The 26,005-nt window shown below is 40.3% G+C and overlaps 2 protein-coding genes across 9 annotated transcripts in view; one reads left to right on the top strand and one right to left on the bottom strand.

The window, feature by feature from the left end:
* beat-IIIa (beaten path IIIa) overlaps window positions 1-20,451 on the top strand; it is a 35,597-nt gene extending 15,146 nt beyond the window's left edge. For all 4 annotated transcript variants that reach the window (XM_015168940.3, XM_032438794.2, XM_002059120.4 and 1 more), the window contains exons 3-7: window positions 7,491-7,699; window positions 10,343-10,478; window positions 19,516-19,778; window positions 19,839-19,962; window positions 20,030-20,451. In XM_015168940.3, the coding sequence (XP_015024426.1) occupies window positions 7,491-7,699; window positions 10,343-10,478; window positions 19,516-19,778; window positions 19,839-19,962; window positions 20,030-20,142 (845 nt within the window). In that variant the 3' untranslated portion in view covers window positions 20,143-20,451. The remainder of the gene's footprint in view (window positions 1-7,490; window positions 7,700-10,342; window positions 10,479-19,515; window positions 19,779-19,838; window positions 19,963-20,029) is intronic.
* LOC26530582 (uncharacterized) overlaps window positions 1-26,005 on the bottom strand; it is a 142,565-nt gene that overhangs the window by 114,164 nt on the left and 2,396 nt on the right. For 3 of the 5 annotated variants that reach the window (XR_011416572.1, XR_004304791.2, XR_011416573.1), the window contains exons 2-4: window positions 13,227-13,389; window positions 12,647-13,076; window positions 777-1,283 (exon numbers count right to left, since the gene is read on the bottom strand). Coding sequence is in view for 1 of the 5 variants with exons in the window: in XM_032438795.2 (XP_032294686.1) it covers window positions 13,000-13,076; window positions 13,227-13,389 (240 nt within the window). In the remaining 4 variants the exon portion in view is untranslated. Of the gene's footprint in view, window positions 1-776; window positions 1,284-12,591; window positions 13,077-13,226; window positions 13,390-26,005 lie in introns of those variants that run through there. The other 2 variants (XR_004304792.2, XM_032438795.2) reach the window with 2 other exon arrangements.

The raw sequence follows: 26,005 nt of genomic DNA, 5'->3' as shown, positions 1-26,005 counted from the left end.
TATAAAGCACGCTGTGCCAAAGAAATGTGCAAGTATAATACGTATGCGAACGAATTTTCGGACATGGGCATGAATATGGCCCCAGCCTGGATCTCCGCCTGAGCATGGTAATGTGCCAGTTGGCAGTCTCCACACTCTGCCTGCGAAGGTGTGCCGGCGTTAGTTGACCCATTCCTTCCCGGAGGCGGCCAGAAACTTGAATAGAAGGAAGTGCTGCAAATTATGCCGGTAGCACTTTTCGTTGGCAGCAGCAACAGCAACAACAGCCAAAAAAAGAGGAAGTCGGGCCGCTTCACTTTGGCCTTTTATTTTAACTGGTATATTAAGGCACAGCAGGTGTACAGCACGCACACACACACATGCACACCTACACAGGAAAACATACATGCACATGCATGTATTTATTTTAAAATAGTTTTTTTCTTTTTTCTTTTCTACCCAGTTAGAAAAGTTGGCCATGGGCATTAAAAATGCTTTTAAATTGGGAACATGCCGAAATGCTAGGTGCATTTGTATATGCTTTTAGAATAGTTGTGGCATTTGCAACTAAAAAGAGTTGTAGCAAAATAATTAACTGAAGTGTTGAGAATTATTTTCTTATAATATAGTACTAGATTATCCATTAGATCGTATATATGTCGAGTATGTAATATAGTTGTGGCAATTGCGATTAAAGAGATTAATTACGTGTAGTGTAGAGAATAATTTGCTTACAAGACCCGATTATACATTATATTGAATGGTATATATATAGAGTATTTTGGCAACAAACTCACCTGCATTATATATAATTTTTATTAATTTCCATGGCCTTCAGCTTAGACATCAGAATATCCACACATAAGTCGGGGGCTGGTCAGTTGCCCAGATCAAAACTTTTCAGTTCTTATTCATTTTTCATATATAAACTTTCACATTTTTAGAAGCACATTCTCATTTCTATTAAACTCCTTTCCGCTTGACTATTCATTGCCAACTGCGAACATGCCTTAGTCCATTTAAGCCCTTCTCTAGAGCGAAAAGTGCATAATCCGCGTACTCTTGGCTGAGATCGTTAGCCGCAAAGGCAAAGGCAAAGGCAAAGTCAAATACTGAGACAAAGGCCCAAGCCAAGTTAAAAGCGCCGCAAAGCTGTTCCGGACCTCACTTTGGCTCACTTTGAGCCACCTTTTTGTGTGCAAATTGCATTAAGCATATTAATTTAGCTGCTAAACTGAGCTTTGCACTGCATGTGCGAGTGCTGCGCGTTGTAAATGCTTCGCCTTGACTGATTTTTGTATACCCTGTAAATACACATAAAATGAAATAAAATATATTAATGTATGTTTATTATTTATATTGTATTTTTGTATAGCCTGTACTTTATTAAATGGCTGCGAAGTGTATATTGCTGACTATGTTCCATATTATCCTGACTTTGTCTCTCTATTTTCATTTTAATTAAATTAATTGATTAAATTTTGTGAGGCTCGTACGTCATGATTTTGATTGTAGCTTTTTCAATTCAGTTGTATACCCTGTAATTACTAAAATAGCCAAGTGTATGTACATTCTTTATAGTATTTTTGTATACCTTGTACTAAGGTGTCTATTCCTGACTATGATCCTTACTTTGTTTGTATATTTTCCTGTAATATAATCTATAAAATAGCTAAATGTGTGTACATTCCTGGTACTATTCAATAATCCAGTTATCGGGCACAGCTTCATTTTAATGTTTTGTATAAGTTTATACCAATTAAATTGTAGAGTATACATAAGTCGAGAGCTATTGAGCACTATTTAACCGGTAATCAAAAGCTAGCTTATGTGACTCAAGGCGTCCAATTGCACTTTTGCCACGCCCACCACAGGTAACACAGATGGTACGCAGCTTTAAGTCCATGATAAGACTCGCAGTGTTTCTTTTCAATTTAGCGCTACTTGAAGGGCCACAATTGAAATATTACGTTTGATAACTGTCGCCCATTTAAGCGACAAGGTAGCCAAGTTAACTCTCGGGGCCTCTGTCCTACGACAGGCCCTTTGCCCCCTCGCCAACCCCCCTGAGGCCTGACAGCCAGCGAGCCGTGTCGCAATGGCATTTGTTACTTTGCCTTTTGGCTTCTGACTCGGCGCGCGCTTTGATGTCGTCGCTGCCATGTCGGAATTGGAGTGGAATTGGCTTGAGGTCGGAATGAGGTCCTCGGTTGTTGGCTCGAGGATTGGGAGAAGGGGAGGAGGCGCGGAAATTGTGCGCCGCAATCTCTTAAGACCGGCGACAAATATACTTGAGCGCCGTGGCCCGTCTCGGCTTTGGGCATTACCCAAGATTTAACAACAACTCCTGGCCTTTTGTTTGTGTGCGACTCTCTCCCTCTCTCTGTATGTGTGTCTGTGTGTGTGTGTGTGTGCTTGTTGGTCTGCGGGTTAAACGACGTCGCGCAGGTAGCGCAGGCTCGTAAATAATTAATCTGGCCGCAAAGTGCGATTATCAAAGTGTTGGAAAAATGTTAAATAGCTCCCCGAAGGCGGCGTCACATTAAAATGTGGCGACAGTTGGCTCGCTTGACAAATGCCTGACCCCCACCCCCTGCCAACAAGCTGTAGGAGGCGGGGCTAGCCGGAGGCCATTTTGCTTGACTGCCAGAGTTGCCATTTTGATATTTGGCTTGCAGCTTCCGCTGATGTTTTTCAATTATGCAAATAAAGGGATTAATTTGTTGCCGGAGCAATGTCGCGGGGAGGGAAGGGTGTGACACTAAAAATTATTTTTAAGAGAGCGCGAGGCGCTGATAAAAGTTTCGCCCCAAGCCAGACGAAACGCGACAACTATAAAAATTTCAATTACAAGGCAAAAGGGTGTCAAGAAGCACTAAGACGGCGGCCCCGCCCCCGCCCCTCTCAAAATTGACTTCCTTAAATTTCCAAAAGTAGTTAGAGGAAAAGCAGTAAAATACGTGTGAGAATGTCGTTCGTGAAATGCGAGTGCTTTTGCAGTGTTTCCACTGTAAGAAAAGTATAAATAACTAAATTAAATTATATATAGATTATATATAAAATTGTTTTTCTTTCAGGCTAACTGACGGATTAATTGTCGAAATAGAAGGCTTAGGCTGTGGAATATTAGGGAATTGTATTAAAATATCAACTCTTATAAATAAGAATTTAAAACATGTTCCACTGATGCCGGAAAATCCACCTCTATAGGTAGAAATTGGGTCTAAGGACTCGGAAATAGATACAAAATTCATGGATAAACTTTTCTGGTTAAATATGCTAACATGGAGATCAAGAAAAAACATATTCATTATAAATAACTAAATGAAATTCGTGTTAATCGTGAATGAGTAACTGACCTTATTAAAAACTTAATAAATATAGCTGGTATATGAAATTGTTTTAAAGGGCTAACTGGCGGATTTATTGCCCAAATAGAAAGCTTTGGCTGTACTTTTTTTTTTACTTGGGAAACTTTGTGCTGCAAAGGGGAATTGTATTCACTGGCTCCACCGATTCCGAAAAAATCACCTCTACAGGTGGAAACTGGATCTTAAGGCATTATTAATGGTCGGGAAATAGATAAGAAATTTATGGACTTTTTTAGTTAAATATATTAACATGCGACTCGAGTAAAAATAGAATCATTAGAAATATATTGGAAGAAATATTCTTGATGACAGTTCAAAAAATAACATAACGCTGGTAAGTGGAAACGATTCAAAAGGGTTGCACGACACCAGGCGAAGGATGAGCATTTTTTGAGTGCGCTTCATTTAATTTAATTTGCCTCAAAATTCGAGGCGTCAGTTTCTGGTGTGTGTTGGGTTGTGTGTGGAAGAGTGTGTGACTGGGGTGTGTTTGACTTTTGTTTAGTTGGCGTCTGTTGGCATTTATTTTATTTGCCGTTTCAATTGTGAGCTGCTGCTGGAAGTGGCTGTCGGGTATTAGGTCTAAATGGGGTATTACAACATTTTAACAACAACAAAAAGAAGAATAACAATGGCAACTGCTGCCATCATATGACATGGGAGCTGGTGTCTGGTGTCCTGTGATCGTTGGGTTGTCAAGTGTAGCAGTTGGGGGGCGTTGCACAAATTAAGCCCGAATGAAAATTAAACGATGCATGAAATTACTTTGCTGCTTCTTCGTGTTTCCCTTGTTGTTGTTGACGTTTCAACTTTTTCGTTAGCTTTGGCTTTGGCTTTGCCACTGGCTGCTTCTTTGGTCGTCATCCTTGTGCCGGAGTTGGCTTTTTTAATTTTTAATGTGCAGTCAGTTGTTGTTGTTGTTGTTTTTGTTGTAGTTGTTGACTTCAAGCATTTTGCTGAGCCACACTCGAAGCGGCGCAGGCGGCGTGGGCAGGATAACTGCAGAAGGACACACGCCATTTACGCAGCCAGCCTTGCACTCAAAAGCGAAGCGAGCAAATACGCAACTAAAGAAGCAAAAAACACAGCCTGGCCAATTTATAAAGTCAAATGTCAGTAACTGCAATTAGGGCGCATTTAGTTGAACGGTGGGCGGTGGGCGTGTTGCAGATGTCGCCAGTTAGCCAGTTCAGTTGAAAAGAAACTTGCCAAAGAAAACACAAGTTGCTTTGAGCTGAACAGTTGTTAACAGAAAACTGGATAAATGGAAACATAAAATTTAAATAAAATGTCTTTAATCGGACTGCTTATTCTTAGCAAGAGCTTTGCGTATTGAACTGGGCTTAAATAAATTACCTTAAGAAAAACCTAAGAGGGACAATATTTCGACCAAAATTGATGGAGAAATATGTATTTTATATATAATTATTTTATATATAATTGATTATGTCGTTGATTGGAAGTTTATTATTAATTATTTGTGCATTCGCAAGTGTGGCTATTTTAACATTATTAGAACGAAAAGTTTTGGGTTTTTTATAAAGTTGGTTTAATGGGAATTCCTCAACAGCTTTGGCTGTTGGTATATTTATAAAATGATAGTTATTTCGTGTCAAAGACTATTAAGATGCCAATGAAAATCCCATACATGAAAGAAATCTAAATAGAAAATAGTTCGTTCCTTGACAATTGTGGAGGAATTCCTCTGCTTATTAGCACATTTTATTGCCTATCTTAAGCCCGTTTTTGTCGTCTCCAACGAAAGCGAATCATGAAATCAAAGCAAACGAGCAGCTCGCATAATATAAACGGAAATGAATTTATAATGCACGACTTTGTGTTCTGTTTATCCTTTCTTATATATTTTGCTGTTATTTTTTATGATGCCAGCCATAAATTGTTGGCCAAAAGCAAATGCACACACATACACACACACACACACAGACAGGGGGAGACACACACGTACACACACACATGGCTTGGCAGCAAAATGGCTGCTGACTGGCAAACAACTAACTCATTTTGTGGTTGCCACCTTTTTTGTGGCAATTGTCTGCCTGGCAACTTTGCTTTTTTATACAAGTCGCGACTGCGATTCCGATTCAGATTCCGTTGCGCAGTACCTGTATATGGGCGTGTGTGTGTTTGGGTATCTGATGAGTTGAGCTTGTGTGCGCATTGTTCAATATTAAACGTGTGTGTGTAAACCCATACTGGTTCTGGGGTTGGGCGTGTGACAGCTCAATATATTCGCCATTTGTCGCCGTTGGAGCAAGGTGTAGTCGTCGCCGGAGCTACCGCTCTGCGGTTGCAAAACTGTTGCAGAGTACAGCGAGCTCTGGCTGAAGGAAAAGGTAAAGGGATTGGAAATGGAGGCAGGCGGGCAGCTTGAGGCCATCGGCATATGAAGGCACATGTCGCAACTCCTTCGCATGTCGTTGCTCCTGTTGCTGTTCCCGCTCCTGTTGTTGTTGTAGAAATGCAGGAAAATCAATTTCGTTCTCCATTTGCAGTTGGCAATTTGCATAATAAGGTCGTTTGGCGCAATTTGCATGTGAATGTGATAAATTCAACGGTTGGCGCTTTGCCGCACGCGGCGTATACGTTACACACACAGCTAACAAATGTGTGTGTGTGTGTGTTTGTTTTTTGTACGCCTTTTCAACTTTCGCTCATTCGCTTTTTCACCTTTGACACACACACACGCACACACATGCAGACGGAGCTTTGGCAAATGAAAAGTATCGCACGGTATATTAAATAAGTAGGTGTGTCCATGTCATGGCAATGCCAACTGCCAACCGGCAACTGCCAACTACCAAACGGCAACTGCCAACCAATTGCCAACTCTTGGCTTCTGTTTTCTGGTCAACTGCTGCTGCAATTGCCGTGCAATCATAAAACGTGAAACTTCAACGCGCCAAAATGTCGTAAAAGCAAATATGAGAATTTTTGTGTGATTTAAACGCTTTGCTGTTGGTTTTATTATACCATTTTTTTTGCAATTGGTCTGGCTATTTAGCCGGCACGGGCGGGCAGAGGCGTAGAAGAAGGCGGGGCATACATCTGGTGTAGTCTGTGCCGCGTGAATTGTAGACTGCAGTGACGTCCAGTCAACGGGCTCTCGTCTCTGGGCCATTTTTTTGTGCGGTCAGACGATTTGTAATATCGGAGCTTCGAGCTGCAGGAGCTGGACAGGCAGGAGCTGCAGGTGCTACAGGAGTCGTCCAGGCATAATTCATGTGACAGCCGGTACGGTATTTTTTTTTGTCCATACCGGCTGACTGCACTTTCTATTTTACATGCAAAATATGGCAAACGGCTAGCAGTATTTTTTTCCTTTTTTTTTGTAGCTAGTCCAGAACTGGCAATCGTATTTATAGGCATGCAGTCAGAAATCGATTTTCTAGACTGGCCATTTAAAGATCACAAAAATACTGTCGTACAAAATTCGGAATTTTTTTCGTAACCACAAGACAATATTTTTTACTGAGATATCATAAATGAGAGAGGTCTTCATTCAACCAAAGGTTATTATTTTTTGGAAATGAGCTATTAAAATGCATAGAATTTTAGAAGAATTTTGATTCTTAAATTTATGTGTTAGCTTCTTGAAAATTGCATGCATAGTTAAACCTTATTCATATACGTATATTCGAGTGTGGCTCGCTTACACGTTCGTAAGCTTTTTAATAAATCCTCATGATTATAGCATTTGAAATGTGCAAATAACTATGGACCCCCAGCCCCTCCTCTGTACAAAAACCTGAACTGGGCTAAAAAAGAAATGTGTGCCACGTTCTGGGAAAGCTAATGCATGCAGCTAACATGGCTGGCAGTAAAAGTTAACGCTTGCCACAAAAAAAAAAAAATAACAAAAATAGACCATAAAAGTGAATTTAGTTACCCTGCGCTGGGTTGGGGCTCAGATAAATAGAGATGGGCGACCAAGATGGGTTTATGGCCAGACAATGCAGCTGGCAGCTAAAAAAAAAAGGAGAGAGAGAGAGGGAGAGAGAAAAAAAAAAAAAGAAAACAATTGAGAGTTTGCAGCTAAAACTAAATGGCTTGCATTAAAAAATTGCTGTTGCTCTAATGCTCACGTTTCCTTCTTTTTCTCGCTCTATCTACTAATTGCAGATATAACCAGCTCGCTGACAATGACCGAGGTGAAGATACCCAACCACATAATGCGCCTGAAGAGCGCCCTGCTCGGCTGTCGCTATTCCCTGGACGGCGAGTCCCTGTACTCGGTTAAATGGTACAAGGATGGGCACGAGATCTATCGCTATGTGCCGCGCGACAAGCCACCGGGCCAGGCATTTCCACTGCCCGGCGTCAACATTGATGTGAGTATTGCCCAATCAGCAACAGGTGCAGCCCGAAAAATTTAATTTAAAATTTTATTGCAATTTACCGAGCAGTTAAAAGGGGTGTGGGGGAAAGTTTATGCTGCGGGAAATTTAGTGTTACGGCCTTATCATAATGATTATTTTCAAGAGCATGTAATTGCCATGAGAGCGAACTCGCCACGTTCAACATCTTGTTGCAGGTGCCCCCGTTGTTGTTATTTTCACGTCGTCGCAAAATGGAATTGCTGCCACGTAGTTTTGCCATTTAACTTTAATTTAATGTTGATGTAATTTTTTGTTAGCCATAAAAATGCTTTCCCACTCTTTCTCCCTGCTTAACTTGGGTCACGTTGCGGTTTGGCCCTTCGACTCTGCTGTTTAACGTATATTGTACACGTCAGTCAATTTCAATTGCGATTGAAAAGGTTGCACAGCCAAAATCACTTAAAGCTGCCAATCCTCCGCCTGAACCCACTTTGGCTGAGCCGAACTCTAATAATAATAATAATAATTTGCTAAAGCACTTAAGTGCGTCTACTTTGTGTGGCATTTGTTGACAGCCGCGTCCACGTCTACGTCCATGTCGAAGTCTGCATCAGCACAAAAATTGCGAAGGCAAAAGCGAATGGCAAATAAAGCAAAGCCAAGGCAATTGACGTACGGCCAACGCGGCGTATGAGCAACGCGAGCGCGACTTTTATAGCTTGTGCGTGCCCGGGCCACAGCTCGTCCTTGCGACGCGCCCCCTCTCTGGCCGACCGTGCGTAAAGTGTAGGCGTGAATGTCTACATTTAGACATGAAAGAGTTGTGTTCATGTAGCAGATATTTATGGTCGCATGCGTGATCGGAACAAAGTCCAGTTACAGCCGAACGGTGGGAAGTCCCGAGGTGACATAGATTGTGGCCGGTTGTTAAGCATAATTGCTGGCACTTTGTAGCTTATTAAAGTGCATGCATAATAATAAAAAAAATTTTCAAAGAATGCAGGCATATATGCGCATATCTGGCCTTCGACTTTCGAAGGGTTTTCCAGAAAGCTGCGCGTTTAATTATTGAATGAATTTTAATACTAATATAATATGGCTTGTTATTAAAGTCTATAAATAATACTTGCATTTTTGTGGTAAGATTTAACTTTAGTTAAGAACGAGTCAGTAAACTTTTTATTTAGATGCACGCTACACCTCATTTAATTCGGCTTCCAACAGGTACTTCACATTAGCGCAAAAATGTTTCGTAGAAATTCCTAGCTGTTGAGCGTTTCGCATAGCTGACAGCTGTTAACTGCCAGAACGGGTTGGGAATCACAATAAATTGTGTGAATTGCATTTTGTTGCAGCCATCATAAACAAAATGGCGCCCGCACGTACCAAGGGCTATGCAATAAAGCGAAGCAGTACCCCCGCCCCCACGCCTCTAGTCCATCCCTTGTCCGTCCCTTAATACTAAAAGGCGACTACAATTTGAATTGTGGCCGGGCTTTTGGGCTAGAGAGGCCTGCCGGTCTCTCCCGTTTACTGCTCGACTGTTTGTGCAGCGGGCGCTGACAACTTGAGCGTTCATAGAAATTGGCAAGCCTGAGTCGCCCTGCCCCTACTCACCGCCCACTCTGTGCAGGAAGGAATCGGCTTAAGCACTAGAAAGAAACAAACAAAGCCAGTTCGCAGTCATTGTAACGGGGTAATGGAAGCAAGTCGGGTTGCGGGGAGCTGCGGGCAACAAGCAACAAACCAAAAATAATGTTGAACGTGACTTTTGTGATTGTTTGCAGCAGCGAGAAGCGCAGAGAAGAGCTCGCTGTGGCGATGATACAGAGGGGGGCGGGGGAGCATGGAATTTTCATAAAAATTTGCTCGACAAGTTTTTCGGGCAGCGCCGTCAAGGAAAATGGAAAGAAATGAAAACTTTAGCAACCACTTTCAGCTGCGTGTCCGTGTGTGTGTATCTGTGTGTGTGTGTGTGTGTGTCCCTGTGTGTGTGTGTGATAATAAAACTGCAGCTTAAAGAACTTGACTGCAATTGTTTCTGGCAAAGATGTTGAGCGACTTTTACAACAGCCAACGCTCCATCTCTATCGCCATCTCCAGCTCCTTCACATCTCCCACACATGCTTTTCCCACTTACATTCTCATGCGTTCTGCACTGGTTACACAGTTGCGTACGTATTCATGCACTTGGTGTGTGCGGAATGTTACGATTGTTTCCAGATATTTCATTGCTTGCTTTTGGCTCTGGCTCTGGCTCTGGCTTATGACTTGTGCATTTTGTTCTGCAGCTCTGTGGGGCTCTTGACCAAATTACATTTTGGCCACGCCCAGTGCCTGTCTGAAGGCTGGTAAACCTTAAACTAATAATATATACACTGAGCGACGGCTTCTAATCCGTCTTCTTCTTCGTTTGCTCTACAAATCATCATCAATCTTAATTTTTGAGTCAAAAAAGGCAGCCCAACCGCAAAAAGCAAAATCTGAAATTGTGAAAATCTGTAAATCTAATTGCCTTCATTTTGGGGCTTGGGGCGACCTAATGTCGAGTCACGGTACAGTAATTTATTTGAATTTCGACTTGCAAAATATTTAACAAACATTTTTCGCCATTTTCTCCTCTCTCTCTCTCTTTCTCTCTCTATCCCCGAACAGCTGAGGAACTCCTCGGACACGCAGGTAATGCTGCGACGCGTAACGCTCCAAACTTCCGGCCTGTACCGCTGCGAGGTGTCCGGCGAGGCACCCGCCTTCAACACCGTCTCCGAGTCGGAGACAATGACTGTTGTGGGTAAGTTTCAGAGTCCAGAGTGCCTCATATTAATACAAAAAAAACTGCTCAGTAGAAGGTGCAATATACTAGTAGGAGAACAGTTGGATGAATGTGTGAAAAAAAAAACAACAAGAATTTAATTAAAATGCTAATGGTTCAGAATATCTACGGCAGTCCACAATGTTGTTGAATGACAGTTTCAAGTGGGCTTCAGTTTTGGGGCGGGGCAAAAGATGTGCAACAGAATTGTCAAGGCGAGAAAAAATAGGAGACGCAAGGCGACAAAACGCTAACAAAAGTCGAAAGGAACAGCAGATTTTATATAGAAATTGAGATTGCAACAGATTGAAGAAGGCATTTGTGTTGGGCTTAAATTGCAGAAACAGGTAAGAATCTGGTCAAAGCAATAACTTAATTGTTTTTACCTTAAGCCGCACTCTTATCAAGGCAGCCACAGGACATTCAACACAGCTGAGACCTTGCAACTTGTCGCCTCCGAGCATAATGAAATTCATTCTCAGCTGCGGCTGCTGCGTGAATTCTTATAAGAACGCCCTGCGCTGCCTTGGCCTCAGCCTCGGCCTCAGCCTCAGCCGCAGCCTCCCTTTGCTTTAAAGCCTTTTCACTTTTCTGTTTTTGCTGTTGCAGCCCTGGTTCCATTCTGTTCGCTTTTTTACTTAATACAACTGCATAATCTAAGCAAACAATTGAAATGGAATTTGCAGTCGTCCTCGTCGCAGTCGCAGTCGCAATAACAAAAGCCAACAGAGAGATGCATACATTCAGGCGCACTCGCATGTGAATGCGACGCCCCACTACGAAGGGTTTGTGTATACGTGTGTGTGTGTGTGTGTGTGTGTGTGTGTGTAGATAAATGCGCTGCCATGCAATTGCAAGTGTGTGGGCGTGGCTGCTGCAACTGTCATTGCAATTTGAAGTAAAATTATGTTTTCATGTCGTGCGATTTAGTTGAGTAAAAAAATGGGTTAAGACAAAGAGCCATCTGCCGGCGGGTAGCGAGGACCACAGTTGCCTTTTGTCAAGAGCACTTGGGAAAGTCGGAAAACTAGGAAAACTTTGCATTATATTTACATGCATATGCAAAGTGCTTTGGCTTAGAATTTTATTGGAATTTGCGCCACGCAGCCACAACTCAATCAGAAACCACAGCAGCCGCCAGGCACCCGGCGTTAGCCTGCAGCTAATCACAAATTTATAAACTCATAAAAAATCAAACAGTTATCAATATGTGCAGCAGCCGCTGCGGTAAGCAGCGAGTGCCTCGGGGCAGCTCCAGCTCATCACCATCATCATCATCATCAGCATTATGATCATTATGTTTAGCTGGCTGCCCACTTGACGCCCACTTTGAGCACATTTCATGCTGATTTGGCAGCCTTTGGCAATCCCTCGTGCTCTCTAACAACCCCTAAGAACAACGGCTCAGACGCATCGGAATGTTGCGGAAATGGTTTTGCATATTAAACAATGTCCTCGGCGCTGCCAATTGGGCGACATTCGACTCGATGAACAACAGCAAAAAAAAAGAGAAAAAGGCTGTCAGTCCACAGTATCCAGTCCCCAGTCCCCAGTGTCCCCAAAGAGCTGTGGGCGGGCTTGGCAAATCGAACCGAAAAGGGGCAAAGCTGGCGACTCATCATCAACAACTCTGCCAGCAGCAGCAGCCGCATCCTCATCATTCTGCTCGTCCTCCCAATTCCCCACTCCCTTTCACATCATCTTGGTTATGACCGATGCTGCTGCTGCAAGTGAGCCATAAAAAATGCTTTAGTGCGTTTACTTCGTGCTTTCCCTGGGCCCGAGTCCACAGTGGACACAAACAGCAGCACAGTGGAACAACAATTGGATAAAACGCTCAAAAATGATAGCAAAAAAAACTGTTTGCTTCTAGTTTCTCGTTCTCGTTTCTCGTTTTCACAAATAATTCGAAATTAAGTGTTTGCTACAAAATTTTTTTTTGTGTTTTTGGCTTTGCCCCACAGTGGTTAATAATCCTTGACTATTGTTTGCTCCCTAAACAAAACCATTGGAATATACTTACATACAAATATTTTTCTTACCGGGAATACAACCCGTATCTAATTGGAATTTTATATCGCAATATGCTGGCACCTCTTTGTCAGTTATGTTCCCCTCTAGACTAAGACTAAGTCTAGCGTGCTTACCTGCTGCTTCTTACCAATTGAAATTTACATTACGAGAAGGCTGCCTCTGCTGCGGTCAAAATGTGTCGAGCTGTGCTCTCTCCTTTGGCTTGGCTTGGCTCTTTGCTGCGGCAGCCATTACTCATACGCCGCATTGGACGGCTGCTGTGTTCTGTTTCGGAAACGAGTTAAAGGCTGGCAACAGTGGAAATCGCGACAGTTGGCAACTTCTGCTCCCCAAGCGACCCTCCTGCTCCGTTTGTTATCTTTGGCTTTACATATGGCTACGATTTTTAATGCACGATATGCTGCGCTGCGTCGTAGAGGGCATGTTTGAGCTGAGAAAACATTACTGTAACCAGTTACAGCTACTGTTATTCCATTGCTGTGGGTCCTCGTTTTCGTCCTCGACGTTGTCGTTGTCGTATCTGTATCTGGTGCTCGACGGCTCCTGAAATTAAAGTAAAGCGCGTTGTTTTATAATTAATGAGCACGCAAGGCGCGAGGCGCTGCATATGTTCTGTTCCCTTTTCTGTGTGTGTGTGTGTGCGTGAATTTATGGTTAAGTGCACTTTAAAGGACAAACATACATATAACTCACTTTGGTGCTTCCTGCTGAGTTTCTTGCCTCGCTCTCGCACGTCTCGCATGCACATACTTATAATGTGATCGCTTATCGATTTTACAATATAAAAAGCAATTGCCCGCATAAGGACCTGCATGTCCAGGGACCCCCCAGTGCTCCTGCAACACCAGTTCGTAGGCTAAGAAATAATAATAAAAAAAATTAAATGTGATTTTTATGAGCTTTGAGTGGCCACGCAGCAAACTACAAGACATTTATGGCTGCTCCCTCCCATCCCTCCATCCAGCCGTTAACCCCTTCAGAGATGGCCTTGCTAATGAACTGTAAATTTAAAAAGGGAAATCCAAACGCTCAACGGGCACGGCGGGAGAGAGCTTAATAATGAAGCTCCGGGATATCAGAGCTGAGAGACATACTGAGCTAAATTTCTTTTGGCCTCAAGCAAATATTTGAGCTCAATTTTCATGGACATCCTTTTTCAATCGGACTGTCATACATTAGTTTTCCAAAATTTCTCTTACTTAGTAAAAAAATATGTTTGCTACAGATAATTTGATAAATGCACCAAGAGATCTTAAGCCTGTAAAATGTATGACCATGTTAAAATAATATTTTATTTCAATTCAGCTGAATTGAATAACCAGAGAAAAACCACTTGTATTTATTTTTGCTGCTCGTGCTCATAATTCATGGCTGCAAATGTTTATGAACATTTTTGAGCAACACTTAATGGCAAGTCAGAATTTGCGACTCAACGCCCAACATGTGCATAATTCACACAAGCACACAGGCTTTGCATATAGATCAAGTGGCTGCTGGCAGCCCAATTCCAAATATCCAGCCCTCAAGCCCCTGGCCCAGCTTAGCGCCTGCTCCGCAACAGCTGCAAAGTGCGCTTACCTCCCTCTTTGCCTTTCCCTCTTCCAGAAAAAAAGAGAAACAAAATAAATAAAATAAGGGAGGAACATACCACAGCATATTAAAAGGCACCCCCAGCTGTGTTGACTAGATGCGCAGCTTGAAAGGCCTCCCCCCTCCATTTGTTGCCACTTAAAATGCTCCCAAGAATTGTTGTTGTTGTTTTTGTCGGTGGCATTTGGTCGCTTGCAGGCAGCTCGGCTGCTGCCTTAGACGCTTTTTCACCTTTTCGTTAGGATTTTTGTAACGTTTTCCATTTTTTTTTCTGCCTCGTTCCTCGTATTCTTTTTGGCTGAACAAAAGGTAGCAAAAGAGCAGCAAAAATGCGATCAAAAAAGAAAAAATGAAACCCGAAACTGCTTAGTCATAGGAAAATGCTCGAAATATACTTGAGCCATGTTCCATGTTCGCCCCTTGCCCCCATCCCCAGCGCTCGACTTATTGCAGCTTGCCTTGTTCTGGCCACTATGAGGTCCTGCCACACGGTCTGGTCTGTGTCCCCTTTCTGCTGCCGTTCCTTCTGCTAGTCCTGGTCCTCGTTCCGTGTGCCAGCCGTCGCCGCAGGTCCAAATATTGTTGTTGGCGTTGCCATTGCGTGCTGAGTTTTTACCAGAATAAATTGCAAACACACCCATGTGCGTGTATGTGAGTGTGTGTGTGGCGAGTGCGGTGTGTGCGTGGTGTGTGGTGTGTGGTGTGTGGCATGCTACGGGGCGCCCATAGATTTATGCGACAAATAAAACTAAAGTGCGACAATATGGCGTTGGCTTAAAAAATAGCCATATAATATGAAAACAATTATCAGACCGCTGCCCAGAGGTGTGTGAAAAAGGTCTTTGATCTTAACTGCCAGGCGAGGAGTGTGTAACATATACAAATAAAGGAAAGGAAATTCCTATAAATCTCTATGTATAAAACTGTTTGGCGATCAACACCCAACCCAAACCTAGGAAGCTGCAATTTTCACTGTAGTTACGTTGTGTGATGAAGCTGCACATTAAGACGGGGCTACGGGCTTCTATTATCGATCGGCCTCAAACTCATACATGCCTACATGCATACCTGCATACATGCATACTTGTTTACTTGTATACATTCATGAAACTTACTTTTCTATCATAGATCGGCCTTAAACTCATTTTTAAAGATCTTTGCTCAAATTCATTTGTAAGGTATTTCATAAATGCATACATACTCACATGCGTACGTGCATACATGCTTACATGCATACATGCATACTTGCATACATGTATACATTCATTAAAACTTACTTTTCTATCATAGATCGGCCTTAAACTCATTTTTAAACATCTTTGCTAAAATTCATTTGAGGAATATTTCATACATGCTTACATGCATACATGCTTACATGCATACATTCATAAAACTTATTTTTTGACATCGATCAGCCGCCAATTTATTTTTGAAGATCTTTGCTTAAATTCATTTCAGGGATATTTCATACATGCTTACATGCAAATATGCTTACATGTATACATGCTGACATGTATACATGCTTACATGCATTCATGCATGAAACTTCCTTTTTTTAAAATCGATCGGCCACAAACTCATTTTTTAAGATCTTTGCTCAAATTCATTTGTAAGGTATTTCATACATGCATACATACTCACATGCATACATGCATACATGCTTACATGCATACATGCTTACATGCATACATTCATAAAAACTTACTTTTCTATCATAGATCGGCCTTAAACTCATTTTTAAAAATCATTGCTAAAATTCATTTGAGGAATATTTCATACATGCTCACATGCATACGTGCTTACATGCATACATGCTAACATGCATACATTCATAAAACTTATTTTTTGACATCGATCAGCCGCCAATTTATTTTTGAAGATCTTTGCTTAAATTCATTTCAGGGATATTTCATACATGCTTACATGCAAATATGCTTACATGTATACATGCTGACATGTATACATGCTTACATGCATTCATGCATGAAACTTCCTTTTTTTAAAATCGATCGGCCACAAACTCATTTTTTAAGATCTTTGCTCAAATTCATTTGTAAGGTATTTCATACATGCATACATACTCACATGCATACATGCATACATGCTTACATGCATACATGCTTACATGCATACATTCATAAAAACTTACTTTTCTATCATAGATCGGCCTTAAACTCATTTTTAAAAATCATTGCTAAAATTCATTTGAGGAATATTTCATACATGCTCACATGCATACGTGCTTACATGCATACATGCTAACATGGATACATCCGTAAAACTTATTTTTTGACTTCGATCAGCCGCCAATTCATTTTTAAAGATCTTTGCTTAAATTCATTTGAGGGATATTTCATACATGCTTACAGGCAAATATGCTTACATGTATACATGCTGACATGTATACATGCTTACATGCATTCATGCATGAAACTTCCTTTTTTTAAAATCGATCGGCCTCAAACTCATTTTTTAAGATCTTTGCTCAAATTCATTTGTAAGGTATTTCATACATGCATACATACTCACATGCATACATACTCACATGCATACATGCTTACATGCATACATGCATACTTGCATACATGTATACATTCATAAGAACTTACTTTTCTATCATAGATCGGCCTTAAACTCATTTTTAAAGATCTTTGCTTAAATTCATTTAAGGGATATTTCATACATGCAAATATGCTTACATGTATACATGCTGACATGTATACATGCTTACATGCATTCATGCATGAAACTTCCTTTTTTTATCATCGATCGGCCTCAAACTCATTTTTAAAGATCTTTGCTCAAATTTATTTAAAAGGTACTTCATACATGCATATATCACAAAATATATTTATTCTACTCATAAATTGTTTTCCTATTTTATTAAGCAATTTAGTTTATCAGACATCCTTTTAATACAAAGCTTAGCTTGACTGGAGAAATGGGCCATATGTTGGCATTGCCGTCTCGATAGTTACATTAGATAATTGCTTTTTGCTAAAAGGGATATTCATAATTGCTCAAAAATCTGTCTATTCATAAAATCCTAGTTTTGCGAACTCTTAGTTGGCCATTTTGCCAGCCTTAGCCATAGAAATAATATTTCTTATTCTATTATTGGCATATCGATTGTAGTTTTGTTCGTATATATCTGTGTCCATTCAAACCAATTTTCTTTCAATTTAATTTGCACATTTTTTTTTATATGCAACTTTTATGGAACTGAAGTCAAACAGAAATGCAATTTACAAGCCAAATGCAATTGCCATCCATTTAATATGTACGCATTTATGCAGTCAACCCCACGCTCAAGCCCTGCTGCAGTGCTCGGTGCCATTTTCATATATGTCTGGTCATATTTTATAAAGCTTCATATTATCCATATGTTAGAGTTACCGCCCACACAAGAGGCAGCTGCACTAAATTGAAATTCTGGCTAAAAAAAAGAGCAACCAAAGCAAAGTAAACTTCACTTTATAAATTACAAATAAGCAACGAGCCCGGGCCCTGATTTGACCCACAACTAGAGATGGCCTTACATACGGATGTATACCATCCAGGTCTGGAACCGGGACTGGAAACAAACCTGAGTTTGGGCCTGCTTCTAGTTCGGATTCGGTTTCTGTGCCTGTCATGCGGCCAGTGGCTGAGCGAACGAACCCACAACAAAAACTCCGACAGCTTCTAAGGAAAATTAATTTTTTTTGAAAACCATTAAAAATTAATTTTATTTTATGGAAGAGCAGCCACACACTGACACACATATGAAAGGGGCAGCTGCAAATGTTATGAAATTTGTGAGCCTGGCTAAAATGAAACAAGAAATTTTACGCCAGTTTTTATTGCAGAATAATGTGTGTGCGAGTGTGTGTACGAGGGAGGACGAGGTCTCTTTGGTTTTGCCATGGTATATTTATAATGCATAGAAACACTCGACTGCGTCTCGGCCGGCTCACAGTGGGCGTTAACTGGACGCCGGGGGGCGCCACACTTGACTTGATTCCTTTCTTTCCATTTTTGTGGATTTTCCTTCTCTCTTTTTTTTCGTATATGCCCAAAAGCGCTAAGCAATGAGCGAGCGAGCGTGTGGCCAAGTGGTTGTGGGCGTTAGTCCTGCCATAGCCATAGCCATATCCATAGTCATACTCGTAGCCAGATGCCTTAACAACAACACAACACACGCCCCACGCCTCCCACACCCACATACACGCTAAAATAAACTTTGAATAAGCATTTCGTATGCGTATAAAATGGGCTCCGCTCTGTAGGTCTGTGTGCCGTGTTTTGTGTTTTACTGGCACAAATCTCAACATAAATCTTAAGTATGCCCCAGTCCTAGTCCCAGTGTCAGTCCGTAGCTCCAAGCTGCACCAGATATCCCAACCAGAATCCACATGGCTTTCATTATAGCCAAGCGACGGGCAAATAGGCAAAGCTGCATGTAAAGTAATAAAGCAAAAGGCGCAACACGAAACTCTGCAATTGGCATCTGGTAAAGGACTCGGCATCCTGTTCACAAACTGGCCACCTAGTGCAGGGCAACAAAATATTCAATTTCCTTGTCTCATTAAAATTAAATAAATGCGCTCTCTCTCCATATAGACTCTTGAAAGAATCTAACAAATGGGTTAGCTCTTACAATGTTTCAATTAATGCGAGAAAATATCAAATAAACCAATTATTGAGCTTTCCTTACGCATGTCCCACATACCTCTTTACTTTTTTTTAATTAAGTACAAAACGGGGCAGTGCCACGCCCCGTTGTCGAAGTGGAAGCCATTATCTGCCCTTGGCACGTTTATTACTTTTGAGTTGTTCTCTCGCGCAACACTGTGCTGATTCAGGAATTTCATTAACGTGAGCGTTAAATATTTGCATTGCTCTTTGCACGCTATCCTTAAACGTTTTATCGGCAACACTTCTCTCCCAATTGTATTGACTTTAAAAGTGAAACAGTACTTATTTAAAGGCTGCAAAGCCATCCCTTTAAGTGTATCATATTAAAAGAATATGTTGTTTGAATATAAATATGTGCATTCTTCTTTGTGAGCTATCCTTAAATGTTTTACCGGCCCCATTTGCATTGACTTTAAAAATGAAACAAAGTTGATTTTTAACTCTGTTCTCTGTACCCTCTGCCATATGCCTTGTCCCACAGTACATTGACAAAAGGAGCATACAACATTCTTGCGAATGTGTGTAATTACAGTTAAAGGCTTTTTGATGTCCTTGCTGATTGCTCTTCGATGTAAGAGGCCACTTACGAGCTGCATTAATTATGCGCGAGTATGTGCGACTCTTTCTCTGCGCTTAATTCAATTACATTGCAAACATTTCCATTACCTGACCAGTTGTGAATAAAGTTAAGCAAATTATTTTTCTTGCTTTACAGTGACACCGAATCATGGGCCGAAAATATCCGGCGGGCAGCCGCGCTATCAGATCGGGGACACTGTGCGAGTCAATTGCACATCGGCACCGTCGAAGCCAGTCTGTCACCTGAGCTGGCTGATCAACGGGGAGCCGGCACAAAAGCAGCATCTCAAGCAATACGACAAAATCGTGATGGGCCGCGATAGCCTTGAGATGGCTCGATTGGGCTTGGAGTTTCGTGTGCGTGGATATCACTTCAAAAACGGCGATATGAAGCTCAAGGTGAGTCCAGTCGATTGCAACTATAATGCACGGCTAATTGGCATTGGCTTATGCTTTCAGTGCGTGGCCAAGATCAGCTCCCTCTACTGGCAGAGCAACGAGGAGAGCGTGGAGAGCGATCGTCAGCAGCGGGCGCCCGCCCTGGAGTCGCGTGAAACTGTGGCCGCCAAATCGAGCACGATTGGTAAAACTCTTGGGGAATGTGGATTATTCAGGAAATCGAATGACTCATCAATATGTTTGTTTTACAGGTGCTGCTGCCTCGAGGCAGCCATCGCATCTCATATCGCTTTTGCCAGCCCTGCTGCTGCTCTTCGGCGCCGTCGGTTCCTGGAGTTGGCCGCCCGAAGGCGCTGGCAGTTAACTGGCTTCTGTGAATATTTGGAACGCTGGCCCCGCTTAAGGAGATCAGGAGCAAACCTTGCCCAACGCTGGGATCTATTGCCAGATGATATCATATCTGAGAAATTTAAGTGTAAAAGCAAAACATATCCTATGCCAAATTTCATAGAAAAATCTACATACACTAACGAGTACATTGCGCTAATAATAAAAACAAGAATTTCATTCAATCGATGTGTATGGATAACTACATAAAACCAAACGCAAATTCTTTCAAAATTATGCAAAATAAAAATCTAAAAAAAAAAAATACAAAAAAATACTAAAAATTCGTATGTATCAATTAAATACTATTTACATGAGAAAAACTACTCAACCTAAGCATTTAAGTAAAACTTAAAATTTTGTAAATATTAAGCATACACTTTAAGCAAGCAAGAGCCCAAAAAAAGAAAGAAAAAAAAAACAAATGTTAAACTAAAAGAAATTTAAAGAAAATTTATAATGAAAATATAATTTTCATTTAGTGTAAAGATTAGTCCCTCAGTTGATGTTGAATTGAGGAAAATCAGCAAAAGCTCTGTAAAATATATTTTTTTAATATTCTAATCGAGTGATTGTGCACTTGGTAAATTTGTATGATTTCTTAAACGAATCGACTTTTGTGCTATGATACCCAGGCATATAATTTCAACTTCCTGGTAGTTATGACTAGACCCATCAGTTGATATTAAACTGCATTTTGCGCATATCAAATTTCCACATTTCAATTGTATAAAATGCACCTCACTTCGAATTACATATTCAAAATCTTCAAATATATATTATACCTAATAGAGTAAGCAAGCACCTAATGCATAGTCAACTACATTAATAAGTTTCGATGTAAGAACTGTAAGGCCAGCCTGTTTAAAGAATCCCATTGAAAGAATCCGCTGTTCGACTCGAATGGAAGTCCAAAATAAAAAAAAAATAAAAACTAGCTGTAAATAGCAAATGAACAGAAAAGAAACTTGTTAAGAAACTAGAATGAAAATCATCGCAACAAGATGACAAATTAGCTCCAAATATATCACCTTTGTGAAATAACTTTAAAGCTGTCCTGAGTGAGGGCTTGTTATCAATTTTTATTTATTTTTATTTTTTCAGTGTTTTTGTAAATAAGCATAAATTGCAATTTATCCATAGAGTAATGAAATAATAAAAATTTTAATTCCCGAAACCTATGTTTCGTTTTAAATCCATTTTAGACATTTATGTACTTAAAGTAGGCTAAATGTTTTTGTCAGTCCCGGATAATTAATCATACTTGTAGTTGGACTACTGAGAGTCGACATTTTTGACAAATTTGTAGCTCTTTCATTTGGTTGCGATTCCCATAGACAATTAAATTAGTCAGTTTTGTAATAAAAGTTTATCCCTTACCACAGCAATTGAGACTCCTACTGATTGTTATGTTCAAAGACCATAAAGCATTTCTTTGATCTTGGTTTAAGCTCTGTGCAGAGATAATAATCGTTGTTTTATGCTAATTTAAAGAGCTTGAGTCACAAAGGCAGCACATGTCACACCCACTTCAAACCTGGCTGCGAAACAATTTGTACCAGAAAAACAGCCCAAAAATGGAAATTGCCTCAAGAGGCAACACGAAAGGTGTGCAACAAACCGCAAAATGCATGCAAGTCAAGACAAAGAAACAAACAAGTCCCAATTGGTGCAGGCCATATGACTCATAGGGCTTAAGTCAGTGCCCACAACAACTCGATGGACTCCCCTCGTGTTCCAGGCCCTGGTTGGCAACTTGACAGCTGCACGGCAGCCTGTTTGTAGTTGTTGCTGCTGGGGTCATAACAGCTAATTTGCATACAAAGGCGTTCGATTGAGGCCAAGTGGAACAGCTGCACGCGAATCCACACTCCATTGACCAGTTTTGGGCCAGGTTTATCATATTTTTGCAATAGCCGTCCAAATAGCCCGGGCGGGCAATGCAGCTTGGCATTTTGATTGATATTTAATATTTGTTAATGATAAAACCATACAATGATAAAACTAGCCAAATTAAATGTTCTTGTAAATATGCAACATGTAAACGGATACATTCCCCTAGACTCTAAGAACTGTAAGAACTACACATTAAACTAGACGAGCGGCTCTTCAAATATTCTCCATTAAATCTAAGCTAAACTTGTGCGTGTTGTAAATTTAACAAATTCACAAAATAAAACTTACGATCAGCCAACAGAAAACAGAGAAAAGAAAACAGACAATGTAACGCAATGGAAAATTTAAAATCGGAAAAACTAAAAAAAATCACTTCCTCAAAGTGTTTTTTCTTTTGGGCTTATAAACTTTGTTATGTCCGAAATATTTTGTTAAATCAGTTTTTAAAAGCGACCGCATGTTTAAAATTAGTTTGTAATGTGAAAAACGAATAAAACAAAACAACTAAACAAATTCTTTAAATTAAATCAATGCATTTTCTTACCATTGGAATTGCCTGTTAGAGCAATCGCCTTTCGGTTTCCGCTAGGCATCTTCACTTACTATATTGACATTATTTTATTCTCGTGTAGCAAATGCAGTAAAAATTATTTTTGCCTTAAGCATTTTTAACTTTATTTCAATAAATGCCAGTAAAAAAATTAAGTGAGTAGCTCAAAGCATAAAAGGTAAAATAAATAAAACCTGAGTCCTTTATATTAAGAGTTCATTATTTAATTTATTACTATATTATTAATATTTTAATATTTATAATATAATTAATGAATATATTAAGAATTAATCAAGTATTTTTGCCGAGGACTTTGTTTAAAAAATTCCAAAAGGCAACTTTTAATTCCAACACTGTATGATCAAAACAATTATAATATGCTTAAAAAACAACACCCCAAATCTTCAAAGAAGAAGAATTGTCAAATAAGATTTTATGGCATTTCCATTTATATGTATACGTATTTTGTTTATCAAGAAGCAAGATTATTATAGGCACTATAATTTTTTGTTTAAAATCGGATCCAACTACAGCTTAGTCGGCGATGATCTCCGTTCAGTTCAGGCATTTCTATACAATCCTTGCTATCGATAGTCGTGGCTTAAGAAACATTTTCCTATCAAATATGTAACATTAAAAACAACATGCAGGCTCGGCAGGTCTGAAGAGATCTTTCCTATTAAATTCGCTGCTCACAGCATTTCTTATTACGGAGGCGTAGGGACCTCATATGAAAGCCATCAAAATTGCAATGACATATTCGCTCAGGTGCACCGCGCTTTTCCAATTTTCGTTTAATCATATATTAAAACGTACCCGCAATTAAAGTGAAACCAAAGCAAACACAGTCAGACACACACACAAACCAACACCATGATTCATCGAAGAGGCGGGTTGAATGATGGAGGCAGGAAACGCGACCAGAGCGCGTATTGCATTTCCGCTGGTTATTCATGGTCAATAAGCGTGGGTGATGCATGCAATGTAGTCATAAAAGCAAAATTGCAAAGCAAATAAAATAACAACAACTGCAACAACAACAACAACAACAGCAACAAAACTTCCTGCTGTTGGTGTGGCAATGTGTTTATGTTGCAATTTTGCACGTTTGCCGTTCGTGTAGCCATCCCCCCCACCCCTTTCCCGCTTACAGACGACTCTCTCTGTTCGACTGAACTGATTGTGAGCCTCATTGGTTTGGGGCCCAAATTAGTTTTTGCCATTCACGCTGAAAATTGTGCCTGAAAACGCAGAAAATTGAACAACAAATGTAAATGGAAAAAACTGTTGCCTACTTTTCAGCAGCGCACTGAATAATTTATGAAAAAAAAATTATGGAGCGCATTATTACGCTTTATCTGTTCGATTGTAATTTACTTTATCAATTTCATTTAATTTAGCGGCTATAAAGAGGCCATACAGCGCCCGCGCAAATATCGCTGACACGCGACAAAAACACGCTAAAATAAAACCGAAATTAAGACTGCAAAGTAAGCGGCATGTGCGTGCCCCGTTTTTATCAAATATACGCTTATTGCATTTTAATTAATTGTAAACAGGTAATTATGTTAAACAGGCCAAGGCACACACATGCAGACACGCGCAGGACTCAAATGTATATATTGCTCGTAATTATCTGGGGGCCTGTAAAAAATATGCATTACCCACAGACGATTACCAAGTGCTTAAAATTAAAGCGCTGCATTGGTCGAGGAAGGGGTTGCAGCTGTGGGCGGCATAAAATGAACTAATTTAAGCCATGTCCGTCCGTTTAACTGCAGTTTTAAGTGCCGCCCCATAAATGTTCATTGCCTAAATGCTTCCGCCATAAATTTTTGCATAATGCGCCGCATGTGTCAATAATGTGCGGAAACCCATTTCCGAACTTCAATTGACGGCTGCAGCGGAAAACGCTTTATGGCAGCAACTGCAAAATTTTCATTGCAATAAAAAATGTTTTGATATTTTTTCCAATTTTTCCCCACAAAATACTTGGATAGTTTTCTATCAGCAGCTGTTGTAACGTATAAAGAGACAATTTCGTTCCAATGTGACGTATGCATAGAATAACATATATTACATATGTGAAGCCCGTCTTTGTTCCTTATATATAAAAATGTACTCGATCTCCGCCTTCAAAATGCTTATTCATTAGTATGAACTGAAGCATCTACGGCCCCATAAAGTATTTATATTCTTGATCAGTATCATAAGCCGAAACGATCTAGCCATTTCCCTCTTTGCATGACCATGTCAATCTCAGTACCTATAAGAGCTATAGACTTCATATATCAATATCGAAATATAGTCAGCAGCAGCTAGAGTAAAAATTTCTGTAAACGAGTGCTCACATGCATAGACACATGTAGAATTACGATTATATCGTACGTTATTCAGGGTATCTCCTAGCCGGGCACTTCCGCCTACTTTCTCTCATGCTTTTTTGGCAATACATTTATCTTAAGTTCCGCTCACACGAATATTATTTAAAAGTAAGAATTGCGACTTAATTAGCGTTTTCTCTAAAATTAAAAAGCACTAAGCTGAAAAGCTAAGTAGAAATTCATTTGTGCATTTTGTTAAAAAAATTAAATTATTATCAATGCAATTCTTCAAAGGGGCATATAGAGACAGCGAGATGTTATATTATTTCGATTAAAATTTATTTGAGAAAAATAGGATCCTACACGTAGTGTGGAGCACATGCGTTAGCCGAATGAGCTTTGTTGCGTTTGGTACCAAGTTTGTTTTTCTGTTGGTTTTTTTTTTTTTTTTGGTTGTTTGCTTTGGTCCTGTTGCAGTCGAGAGAGCTGGCTGCACATAAATTTCAATTAACATAAATTTTATGGCAGCGGAAAGTTGGCTAACAAACGCACCGACCGCACGGCGTTTTCAATTATTGTCTGTTGGGAAAAGTTTGGAGCGCTGTCGCTTTGATTATATTTTTGGCTCCTGCGAGAAGTGTGTGTGTAATGCATTCAAGTGTTGAGGCTTTAAGGGCTAGATTTCAGGCACATGTGTGTGTCCGAGGCGAAGGTTATTGTTGAAAGGCGCTTATGCAAAACGATAAAAGTCGAGCCAAGCAGGCGACATATATAAGGGCACAAATCTAGCCCCAAGGCAATAAAATCCATTTGAAATTGTTATTTTAAGCGAAGGGGAATCGATGTGAAAGTAAAGCGCAAAGAAAAGGTTAAGGCAGAAGTCAAAGTCAAATAAAGAAAAGTGGCCAAGTCATAAAAAATCAAATATCGGTAGAGTTTCCATTGCGTAGGCAACAAATGGACAGCAGCCACTCAGCCATCGAATTGAGTTGAAAACCAAACCAAATCAAATGAACCATTTCGGCCTCGGCGTTGTGGCAGATAAGCCAGGCCAAAGATTCGCCAGACGA

The sequence above is a fragment of the Drosophila virilis genome, chromosome 4 (assembly GCF_030788295.1).
Source record: "Drosophila virilis strain 15010-1051.87 chromosome 4, Dvir_AGI_RSII-ME, whole genome shotgun sequence".
In the NCBI taxonomy this organism is placed as follows: domain Eukaryota; kingdom Metazoa; phylum Arthropoda; class Insecta; order Diptera; family Drosophilidae; genus Drosophila; species Drosophila virilis.
The sequence above is the reverse complement of the archived record's forward strand: the minus strand, read 5'-3'. Positions and strand labels throughout refer to the sequence as shown.